Below are 12,388 nucleotides of genomic sequence, written 5' to 3' on the forward strand. Positions count from 1 at the left end.
TTTTCTCACATCCCACACAGTCCTCTAATCTCTACAACAACCTATCTACTACTGATTCTCTTCACCTGTTACTGATTCTCTTCTACATATCTGTTCCTGATTGTCTTCATCTCAGAGAAAGAGGGACAAAAATGATGACCACAGATAAAGTGCATGAGTCTCTTTCCAGTTTAGTCAAACGACACCAACCCTCAAAAACTTCACTATAAAACCAGGAACTGCAGGGATATGCTTTACATGTAGAGATAAAAAAGACCAATGTTTAGAGAAAATAAAAATATGAAGAATATGCATATCCATGTATGCCTCAAAATCATATTTATATGTAGATGAAGTGGGTCAAACAATTCTTTGAATTAGAAACAGCAGTGAGCACTGGGCTTGAAAACAGAGAGTAACACTTACATGAAAGAGTATTACCTGTGTAATCTTCAGGAGATTGCGCGACCTCTCTGAGCTTTCGTCTACTTATATGCCTTTTGTACATAATTATCGCTCCTTCAGTGGGTGGTGGCAAGTTCTGAATAAGCCATGTACGTGAACGCGCTATTGCTCACCACTCAGTATTTCCAGGAAGTACCGTCAGTGCTGAGCTTGTAAACCCCTGCAGCCCCGAATGGGAGCTACCAGCTCTGCCGGTGGATTCAGGTACATTCATTGTAAACCTTTCCTTTATTTTTAAAAATGAAATCATTTTATTGGGGGCTCTTACAGATATTATAATAATCCATCAATCAATTATATCAAGTGAACTTGTACATATGTTGCCATCATCATTTTCAAAACATTATCTTTCTTCTTGAGCCCTTTGGTAACAGCTCCTCTTTTTCCCCCCCTCCCACCCCACCACCCTCATAAACCCTCATAAGTTATATAATATCATTATTTTTCATATCTGACACTGACTGCTGTATCCCTTCTATACCATTATTTTGTCTGTAGCCATTTTCCCAGTTTACTAGGCTCACAACAAGCTCAATTCTGAATCTTATGGAAAATTCATTTTTTTCTGTCTTGATGCCAACCAGTACTTGGGCATGCAATGACTTTTCAGTCCCGGGATCCTTGCACAAAATTTGCCGAATAAGATGAAAGGATTTGGAGCCGTTTCTTGTCTCCTTAAGAACCTGCCCAGTGGCTCCTCTGAAGATTACTTTGAAAAGTTCAACCAAATGCATTTCAAAAGTTCCTTTTACTTGTTTTTAAAACTCTTTGTTGTGATTTAGATGCATGTTTAGAGAATGAACTGATCTTCCATGCAACGAGTCATAACACGCTTTGTTTCATGACACTGACTGTAAACCCAATGCCTCCCCCGATCAATCCCAGCTTTGGGCCCGGGCACCTCACTAGACAAATGATCAGAAGCCATTACCTCTTTCGCACTGGGGTCCAGTGAAGCCGTAAGTGCAGGCACATCGATTTGGAGCCACGCACCTCCCTCCATTGAGACAGCCACTTTCACAGACAGCTGTAAAATAAGGAAAAGAGACGCTCAGAAGCTTACCCTGAAAGCAGAAGAAAGACCAGGAGCAGCAATCAGCCTGGTAACGACTCTTTGGTCCAACCGCGTTCTTGGTTCTCAGTCAACTCTCGGGTGGTGCTACTTCGTAGAGAATGTATAACTGTGCAGATGCTGATGGTTGGGCTCCACGAAGCAGCTGAGCAATGCTTTCAGTTTTGCATCTTACGAGGGGTGTTACCCAGGAAAAGCATGTTATCCAACTAACTCCTGGAGAGCACCCATGGGGGGAAACTCTGTCCCTCCAATGTCCCCTTCGAAGAAATGCAGCATGTAAACCACACGATTAAATGAAAACAACAAAATATTAACACCGGCCCTCAGTAACTTAATCACCATAATCAGAACTCAGATGAGTGTTATAACAGAATCAATGGAAACTATTTGGTGAAATTAGATGACCGGTGCTTGGGGGAGGGGCACTTTGATTGTTTTAAAAGGCTATAAAATAAGAATTGAAAATTCATGCTTTAAACAGCTCTTCTTGGTTCAATTTCCTAAAACTCTTCCACGCATAGCTTCTCTGAGCGTCTATATCACAAGTGGTAGGCTCAGTCCGGGTTCATCTACTGATCCCACTCATTCCTCAAAACCTAGCCCACTCCCCCACAAAGCTTCCCTAATACCCCTGGTTAAAATGATTCCTCTTCTATGTACTTTGCTCTCATGCCAGTGACAGTCGTGAAGTTGAGCCGTTCCCTTGCCTATACAAGGAGCTTAGCTGCCAAACAATTCCAGCTGTCAATCTTCAAATCTGCTATGATGGTAAAACGAAGGATACACTCCTCAGGTGGCTCCCAGTCAATCACTGAGTATAACGAACACTAGAACCTGGCCAAACCCAATTACAATAAACATCTGAGCTACAGAAAATGATTCCCCCAAAACAAATGGGTGCCACTTTGTGACATGCATCAAATGATTATTACTACTGCACTATCTCATTAAAGATGCTCTCATGGTGCTTCCCCGTTTGCTATGCATGCACAGGTACACTAGAGGCCCCTAGTACAGACTAAGACAAATAGGTGACTCACTGACACTGGACATAAGCTGCACCTAACTGTGGTGACATACAGACACATTGACATAAAGACAGACTGGGGAAGAGAACCCATTCCTACTCTGGAGGCTGCCTGTGCTTTGAGACACTTCTTGAAAATCCAGGTGTGGCTGTTCATCAATCTAACAGAAACTACATCTGGAAAGAAAGAGAGTGCTGCCCCTCTGGGAGGTGATTGGGAATCAGAAGGATAAAGCAAGCAGGAGGGGAAGGTAACGTAGGGAAAGTGACTCCAACATCCATCCCCAACGTTCCACATGGAAAACCAGTGTCTGGTTCAGTTATCTTGTCCTTGGTGAAACACCACCGGACAGCTAGGAGCATGCCAGGCCATGACTAATCAAAGACCATCCATCAGCATGTGCCTCTTAATTCTATCTACTCCATAGGTTAAAAGTTGGAATAATTATAACCCCGATTCACTTACGCTGTCCGCAGTGGGTCCCCGTGTATCCTTTCTGGCAAAGACAATGATCATCGCTGCAGCTACCACCATTCATGCAGCGGATATTACAGTGCTGGACTGGAAAAGGGAAAAACAAAACATGGCTTTTTAAAACACAATCGAGGCACACTCTTTGCGACAGGTCACTAGCATTGATTTGCAGTTCATTTCAAGAAAAACGAGAGCCTTTCTCGGCAGTCATAGATAGATGAAGCCATGACTGACGATGTTAAGTCTGTTCCCATCTGCATGTATAAAATCGTGTCATCTCAGGGCGATTGTTTAAGTCCGCATTTTAACAGCGCTGGCTCAGTTCCCTAATTTAGCGGAACTCACCAGCGTCACTTCTGAAACTTATACCAACTAGAAAAATAGAGCCTTGACAAGATCAGGATGGCAATGCTTCTCCTGTTAAAACAGTTACAGTCCCAGGTAGGTAGCCAGCCAGGAAAATAGTCATGGTGACAATTTTCACAGCATTTTCTTAAAATAAATTTGGGACGTCGCAGAAAAGAAAAAAAAAAAAAAACCTCGAAGGGCATTTATTAACAAGACAGCCTGATAGTGGAAATGGCTAGAAATGGCTCTGAAAGAGCTGCTTGTTTAAAATGTAACCGTAACCACAAATAATGCCCTTGGGTTTGAAGTGCTCTCTTTCAGCTTGTCACCTACAGAAGTGGGAGCTGCAGGGATCAGGGCAGAAGGCAGAAAGCACCGGCCCAACAGCCTTAGCCAGCTGAGAATGGTGACTCAGAAGAAGGTGAAGGAAGTAGATGCCTGTGGGCTCTGGGATCAGATAACACACACACCTGTGGTCTCCATTCTCTAGAGACTAGGCTTGCTCTGTCCCAGTGATCTCAGCACCCTCTTAACACGTTTGAAAGCCCCCAGCCATTCCCTAGCCCCCTTCCCCATCCAAAGCAGTAACAAGCCTACTTGGAGAAAGTTCATGGTTTGGCTGAATAAATAAATCCCTGATTCTGATTGCCCTAGTCCCTAGACAAAGAGGTCAGAACTGGGCACTGGAAGTTTGGTTCATTCTGCCCTGCCCTCTAAACTGCGAGAGGAAACTATTAGGGGGAAGCCTTACTATTTACGTAAGCAGAAGAGAATCTCTGCCTTCTATGCGAGCACAAAACCCACTCCTTATGCTCGGTCTGCCTGGTGCACAGGAACTAAATCACTTCCCAGGGGTGGCGGGAAGGAGGCTTCTCCCTGCCTCCATCCTCTTAGTACCCTGTGTGAGGGGACCTTTGCTCAGGAGAAAGGCCTGGAAGAATGGGGAATTGCGGCACAGCAATAGGAAAGGGAGCGTGCCATTTCCTCCTACACCTCCAAAGAGGTTAACTCAGATGGAAAGAGAAGCACCTTTTCAAGAACGTCACAACGTCTCCCTGCGCCAGAACGATCTCCATCTCTCCGCGTTCAAGGCCCTCCTCCTCAGCGGGGCCCATGTACCCTTCGGGGTCCTACACCCTCTCTCAGTGCAAATCCGTCAGAGCGCCTGGCTGGCACGCACAGTGAAGTGCTCAACGTGAGGTCAGTGGCTGACACCCCCGCGCAAGAGCTAGCTCAGAAGAGAGAGGTGCTGACCTGCTTCAGAAAGAAATGGACCTGACGGCTCTCCGGAGCGACACCCCTTGCACACACGGGTCACCATGAGGTGGAACAGGCTTGACCACAATGAGCAACAGCTAGTGTATGCTACACGACACTGTCCCTTGACCTACTTGTCACTCAAATATTTCTGCATGCCTACTACCTGCCACCCAAAATGCCAGGCATGATGTTTGCCAGTCCTATGGCTCTCTCTGTTCTGGTGGCTCGGCATGCGACCTTCCCTTTTCATCTGATGTCTCTTTGCTCCTGACCCCCCAGTACAGAAAACAAGGGTGTTCCCCCGAAAGACTAGCATCCTCCCCATCTCCAATCGTCTCTCTCGTCTCTCCTTCCTTCAGTCTTTTCTGATTTCATTTCCCCTTCACCCGCTCTCTGATGCCGGAGTACTCGATTCGTCGCCTATGAAGTATATGTTAGATACGCTCATTGTTTTGTTCATCCATCCTGCCCCGAGTCCTTTGTCTAAAAGCTTCTTGAGAGTGGAAGTGCCATGATTATAATTTATTCATAGGACCGTTCAATGCCGAGCACAGCATAAAGTATGGCAGATATATAATCCTTTGTCAATTTGAGGATGAAGAGTGTAGGGGTGGAGTCTAGCTTGTCAATCAGATCATAGCCAATGAGGCCTCTGTGTGGGCATGGCCTTCTCCTGAGAATTCTGAGAAATCTGGTACTTCCTCCTTGGAGGTGGGAGACTCTCTGCTCACACCCTGGGAGACAGAGCAGCTGACAAAACACATGGACCCACCCTGATGCAGCCTGGGAAGCCATGCAGAGACCCCTGCCAGCACTGAGATGTTTCCAATGCCACTGGATCCAAAGACTTTCTACCCAATGGCCTGTGATCTTCCTGCATTCGGCATCACTGCATGTGTTTCATGAGTCTGAAGGGAACTATATAGATTGGTATCAGACATATAGGCTAATATCAGACTTATGGACTTGATCTGGACTGGGCTGGGATGTTTTCTCAATGATCAATTGCTCTTGTCTATAAATCTCTTTCTTATACACATATGTGTGTCCATGGATTTGTTTCTCTAGTCTACCCAGGCTCACACATAAAGTCACCTATATGCAGATGATGTCTAAAGTTTTACCAAGTTCATTTCTAGTCACTTAACTCCTAGGCTGTTGAATGACTTTAAAAATGATCTATGTACATTGTTGGAGGGGGAGGGGTATTTCTTGAGCCAAGAGCCTTTAGGTCAACCTCCTAAATTTCCATTCGCTGAGCAGCACCGTTTACCCTTTGTGTCTAGCTTCTGAGTTATGCTCTCCTGGCACCCGCCAGGCATTCTGCTGAGTGGAGAGCTACATATACTCAGGTCAGGTCTTGAGTAAAAATTTAAAAAAATGAAGCAGTTACCTTCAAGTTGCCTACTTAAGACTTTTGTGCGGTTACTACGAATAGGTTTTATGGAAAGCCTTGCTGTTGGCAAGTTTACCTGCTATGAAGATATGTTTATTTTATTTACATTTGCTACTTTAAATAAAAAGGTAAATTAAAAAAAGTATATATATATATATATATATATTCAAATATCAGATTGAGTCCAAACAGTTGCCCATGGTGGCCAAAGTACATATAGGGCCCTAAGTAGGTTGCTATTTAAAACTTCATCATCTTTGTTCCCCAATGAATTAAAAGCAAAATCACTCCTCCGTTGAAGCACTGTTAACAATAGTAGGCAACCTAGGAAACTGATGGAAACAGACTATTATTTTAGGCTCTGATGATTCTAATAAAATCTCTTAACCAAACTGCTTTGTCCATTTAAAAATAAGTTTAAATATACAAAAGAAAAGATTTGGCGAACTTTTCGGATGGCATTCTAAGTAGGTCAGAAAAGGGGCTATCGCTGCTTAAAACCTGGAGTTTAGCTTCGCTTCATCCTATCTTAGAAAAACAGGCGGGATTCGGAAAAGCACAGGAAATGATGTCATCAGTCAAGCAGCATAGGAACTCAACCCACAAACTGATTTCAATTAGTGTGGTTCATGCCAAGAGCTAATTTCCATTCCCACACAAGCAACAAAGCCATGTTGCCAGTTTTGAGATAAAAAAAGCTAACGGTAGTTTTAATTGTGACTTAGATTGAAAAACAGAACGCATTCTCCTTTCTGAGAAGAATGATCACCTCACTTTAAAAAAAGAAAAAACTCCCTGATATCCATTCAAGTTTTCCCTGAACTGGCTTTCAGCTGAAAACATTTCCAACATTCGGTGTTCCTTCTTTTTTTAAAAAAGGCAAACATGCCATCAGACATGCGGACCATGAAGGAAGGCTTATCCCAGTGGCCCACTCAAATCAATGACCCCGGAGTCTCTGGGCTCATCAGCAGATAGCAGGAGCTTAGTTACCTGCTTTGCGACAAACATGTTTGCCATTCCTTGTGAGTCTTAGATTCTTGGACAAAGCAAAACCAAAAAAAATGAACAGAAGATTTCTTTAAATATGGGAGCAATCATTCAGGAATTCTGTGGGGAAACAGAGGAACTAGATAGGAATTTTTGCTGTACCCGTAGGAAGCAGTTGAAAAGAGAATACACACACACACACACACACACACACACGGATTCTACTTTCTGAGACACTGGGTGAGTGCTGTGGGTTGGGCATGGGGCTGCTACCTGCAAGGTTGGTGGTTCAAACCCACCAGGAACTGCTGAGCAGAATGATGAAGCTCTCTACCCCGCCCTAAGATTTACACTCTGGAAACTCTCAAAAGGATCATGGTAAGTCAGAATCAACTTGATGGCAGTAGGTTTGCACTATAAATCCTTAGCTACTAATTAAAAAGTTAGCCGTTTAAATCCACTCCAAAGTGCCTTAGGAGAAAAAGGTGGTGATCTACTTCCGAGACCACAGTCACTGCAAACCCCATGCCACGGAATCCAACTATGAAACCCATGGGCTCCCCATGAGTCAGAATTAACTCTGATGCAAACAAGAATTTCAGAGGCTGGGCAATTTAGGAAAGAAAGTGGTATGTCTCTAAGGGAGCTCAAAGAACACCCGAGGTTCTGCTTAAACCCTTAAGGAAGTTCTTACTCAATGCCCCACATACCCACCACCAGAAGATAGTCTGAAATTCAATCTGTGCTGCTTCCAGAGAATAAAAATACTAGGGCCCTCAGAGTGTTCACATGCATACATACGAGAGCACATATTCCTGAGACCCTGTGTTTTCAGTGAGGATGTCCTGTAAAAGATGGACAAGCCCCTCAAAGGATTTCAGCTAAGGTCCAAGATCCTGGCGTTAGCACCAGATGCTGCGGTTTATCTATATCCCTACAGGGTTCCCAACTGAATTTTGTTCCCGAGGATAATTCAACTCATCTCACTGCCATCGAGTCAATGCCAACTCATAGGGACCCCACAGGACAGGGTAGAACTGCCCCAGTGAGTTTCTGAGACTGTAACTCTTTACAGCAGTAGAAAGCCCCGTCTCTCACCCAAGGAACAGCTGGGGGTGTCAGACTGCTGACCTTGGAGTTGGCTGTCCAATGATTAATCACTATGCCTCCAGGACTTCTCAGAGCCCAGCAATAACACTCCTGGGTATTTTAGTGCAAAGCAATGAAGCCCCAACTGCCATCAATGAGACATTGCCCCAGACTGGGCAATAAGCAGAATTCCACCTAATTTTTAATTGGTTGCACTTCCCGCAGAAGAAGATTCTACGGTAAGGATTTGAGTGGAAGTAGTTTGTTTTGGAAGTAATCCCAGGACACCCTGGTAAGAGAGTGGGACAGTGAGACAAGGTAGAGGAGGAAGCTATTACCACTGTGGGCAACTGGAGCGCAGGCCCATGAGAGAACTTCGGGACACAGCGCAGAACACACCTTTCCGTTATCCAGAGGGAGAGGTAAGGAAGCTGGGGCATTGATCCAACAAACCCCCCTCTGTTATTAGTGCAGAGATGTTTCTCAGGCCATTAGAGCTCCAGCACTTCCAATTTACCCTACGTGCCGAGCTGGCATATCCTCCAGCCAGGAAAAATGTTACAAAGCTTTCAGGTGGTCATCCTTGTCCACCCATGTTTGCCAAGGGATGTGAGTGGGCACCAAGAGGAACTGCTACACAAGACCACTAACTTTATCCTGGCTTATGAGACCCACTTTCCGTATCAGGGCCCGCTGAAATTTGACCACACTGAAGTCCCTACTTGCAAGAGATAAAAGAAGATGCATTTATTACCACATCACTCTCTCTTAAAACCTTGTCCAGACAGAATATACTGTAAGAGGCCTGAAGTTTCTCATTAGGAATGGAAAAGAAAGCTCAGTTGGTTTTCACCTTGGTTATGGTTAAGGCATTTAGAAGCTGTTTATACGGACTTGAACCTCAACTTTCTAACAACCAGCCTATGATGACTCACTTCCTTCTCCACATTCCCCTTGAATCACTTCTGAGGACTCTCCATAAAATATAATAGTGGTAGTAAAATGAGCATCCTTAAGAATAAAAATGTGCATATTTATTTGACTTAGCAGAATAAACAATTTTTTAAATTATGGAAGATTCTTGATTAGTCTCTCCCAGAAACTGCCTAAATGACTCCTTCCATTGATCTGCTTCCAGAGGTAGTAGGCCTGCATTTCAAATAAGCATTTAATCAGATTTGTTTTTCAGTACCTCAAGGAAGAATGACTAGTTTTCATAAGTCAAAAAAAAAGTGTGTGACATAATCATTCCATTAAGCACCTTTTATGGTGTTTATATTGGAGACACAGAGATAAGTACAGTGATACCTTCATTCAAAGAGGCACTGATAACCTAAACATTGTTCATGTTAATTATGCCTCTAGGTAGACTTCCAACATCAAGGGAAGACGAGAAATGGGAGGCAAGAGTGAAGAAAGACATCCCAAGTCGAATAGAGAAGGCAGATGCTCTAGCGAAAGAAAGTTGGGGGGCGGGGGGAGGCGTGATATACTGCAAGCAAGAGAAAAACCAAAAGCAAGTGTAGGAGAAAATAGGGCATAACCGCATCGTATAATATTATATATAATGACATGGTATACTCACTGGATCTGGAGCCACAGGAAGGAGATATCTGACCAGATGGGCAAGTGCACATATTTGGCCTCGAACAAAATCCATCTCCACAGGAATGCCGGCAAATGGCTGTCAACAAACCAGAGGGCCGTTAGCACAAGAGTCAGAGCCTGCCAGTCAGGGAGCTCTGTCCTCCTGCTGAAGGGCACGGAGGTGCGGTGCTAAAGCTCCTGCCTGCTGCCTGGAAGGTGGGTGGTTCAATCCTTGCAGTCATTCCCCCCAGGAGAAAGCTGTGGCAAGGTGCCTCCCTAAAGATTTGCCGCTACGGAGACCGACCCATCGGCAAGGGGTTAAGTTTAGCCTAGGTCATCTCGATAGGATCAGAAAATTAGGGTTTTCTCCCAAGGAGTAGCTGGGTGGGTCCGGTTAACCGCACTTAAGCACGGCCCCTTTCCATAAAGAATGTTTTCTCCCCCCTCCAAAGGATGTTTTGTGTCTTTTGATTGGTTGAACCCTGGTGGAAATGTGAGGGAAAGTGGAGGACAAGTGATAAAAGAGCCGCTCAATTCTGAATCCAGAGTTCATGTACCCCGCAGACTTGTTCTGTAGATGCATGACTGTGAGACCTAAGGTGAAACATTATCATGACATTGTCCACGTAGAGCCTGAAAGCCTATGCTTATGTCTCCTAGTCGGCTTGTTGCTGTCGTGGTTTCATGTGTGGGTTAGTTTATTTTCAACTCATAGCTACTCTATGTGACAACATAGAACGGCCCCATAGCATTTCCAAGGCTGTCCATTTTTATACAGGCAGACAGTCACATCTTCCTCCCACAGAGGATCTGAACCATTGACCTTGTGGTTAACAGCTGAGTAATTTACCATTGCACTTCCACGGCTCCCGTATCAATGCTAGTATTAATGCTAGAAAACCCTGTGGGGTAGTTCTATGCTGATCTTCTGGGTTGCTACGAGTCTGAATCAACTCCACCGCGATGGGTTTGCGACCTTTTCTTCAAATCCCTACATACCTTGCAAGAGAAACATAAGCAATGCAAAAACACTACCCTGGACAGAAAGCGCACTGAAATCTCAAAAGCTCTTAGGATGCAAGTTGCAATCCACAGTGAACTAAGCTGTCAGAGGATCCTGAAAAATACTGGTTTCAATGCAGGCAGGCAGTGTTCCCCAGATTGTCCTGTAGGACGCTGGAAGAAGGGGCCGTGCTGTGTGGTTTATTTCGAGAACTCCGAGAGTCCTCTCTTAGTCTCTCGCTTACTCACTCACCAGCAAATCTTGAAATAAATCAAAGCAATCCAAATGAATAAGTTGTTTTCTGATCACAATCAAGAAATGCAGAAGGGACGGACTCTTTCAGGTCACCAAAACGAAAACTAGATGAAATGCCTTCTTGGTCCGCTCCTGGCCCTTTATGGATATTCGTATCTAAATTTTAACTATTATGCTTTTCTGAAAATTGAAAAGTATTTGGTAGATACGAAAACGCATTTCAACTCTGTAGTGACTTAAAGGACAGACGAGACCTGCCCCAGTGAGTTTCCAAAACTGTAAATCTTTAGGGGAAGAGAACACCTCATCTTCCTCCCTCTCAGCCATTGTTGGTTTTGAACTGCTGAACTTGCGAACAGCAGCCCAACATGTAACCTTTACACCACCAGAGCTCCTTTTGTGGGAGCTGTAGGGACCTGGTATCTTCACTAATTACATTTACAGCCTAGTCTGAGGATCTGGAGGTCTGCTAGAGGAGCAAACGCCATATAGGAATCTCTGGTCCTATTTGGGTTCTTCTGTGGTCTTCCAGAGAAGGGCTGATGGCATAAACCACAGGAGAACAGTTCAAAACCACCGCCCATCCCTCAGGAAAACGATGGGTGTTTTCTCCTTCCATATAAAGTTCTAGTCTCGGAGACCCACAGGGACAGTCCTCCCCTGTCCTATCGGGAGTCGATGGCAGTGAGAGAGTCTTCCAGCCCAAGGGTCCTCATTCGGTGTTCTACATCCTTTACCCTTGGCCGAGCAGTAGGCGCTGATGTTGACCTCAACCACCCAAGTCCAGTCAATGTACCAGATACGGGCAGTCTTGCCGATGTAGCTAGAAAGTACAATAGGGAAAGCCTATTGTGACAAGAGCCAGGCACAACATATGCAAATGTACATGATATGCAACTTCTATATAAGTGTCCCTGTGACTCTCTGCCCTATAACTCAGAAAGCTTCTAAAGAGGAGGTCACTTCATTCCAGTATGATAGTGGTTGGGCCAAGCTAAGGTATTTTCTCATCTGGATTCTGAGGAAGTAGTGAAGTTTAGAGCAGGGAGGTTCGCTCTCTATGGACATAGGAATGGAGTGCAGCTCCAAAGGACCCATCGAGTGAGAATCACCACAGCGCCCCAAACCACCAAGGGCGAACATGCGGAGTAACGGCTTCTCGCTCTACTTACGGACAATACACTGGTTCCCGCCAGGTAAGGTTTTCCAGCCGGGGCAGCAGTAGGCATTATAACGTGATCCGCAGACATTGGGTCTGAAACAAAGAAACAAAAACAAAGAGTTGAATTTTTAAAGTTTCTTAAAAGAAAAGGAAAAAAAGCCTACCTTAAAGGAGCAGAAAGAATCTCTCTGACAGAGGAAAAGTAAATTCGTGGGACTTGAAGCTGACTTTGGAATTGGGAGGCTTACTAAATTGATACCCCCCAAAATCTAAACCC

At 44.6% G+C, this 12,388-nt stretch overlaps 1 protein-coding gene across 2 annotated transcripts in view; it reads right to left on the reverse strand.

Moving 5' to 3' along the window:
- FBN1 (fibrillin 1) overlaps positions 1-12,388 on the reverse strand; it is a 256,213-nt gene that overhangs the window by 204,016 nt on the left and 39,809 nt on the right. For both annotated transcript variants that reach the window (XM_075530673.1, XM_075530672.1), the window contains exons 3-6: positions 12,122-12,204; positions 9,690-9,788; positions 3,013-3,108; positions 1,376-1,471 (exon numbers count right to left, since the gene is read on the reverse strand). In XM_075530673.1, the coding sequence (XP_075386788.1) occupies positions 1,376-1,471; positions 3,013-3,108; positions 9,690-9,788; positions 12,122-12,204 (374 nt within the window). The remainder of the gene's footprint in view (positions 1-1,375; positions 1,472-3,012; positions 3,109-9,689; positions 9,789-12,121; positions 12,205-12,388) is intronic.

Source organism: Tenrec ecaudatus, chromosome 14, assembly GCF_050624435.1.
Source record: "Tenrec ecaudatus isolate mTenEca1 chromosome 14, mTenEca1.hap1, whole genome shotgun sequence".
In the NCBI taxonomy this organism is placed as follows: domain Eukaryota; kingdom Metazoa; phylum Chordata; class Mammalia; order Afrosoricida; family Tenrecidae; genus Tenrec; species Tenrec ecaudatus.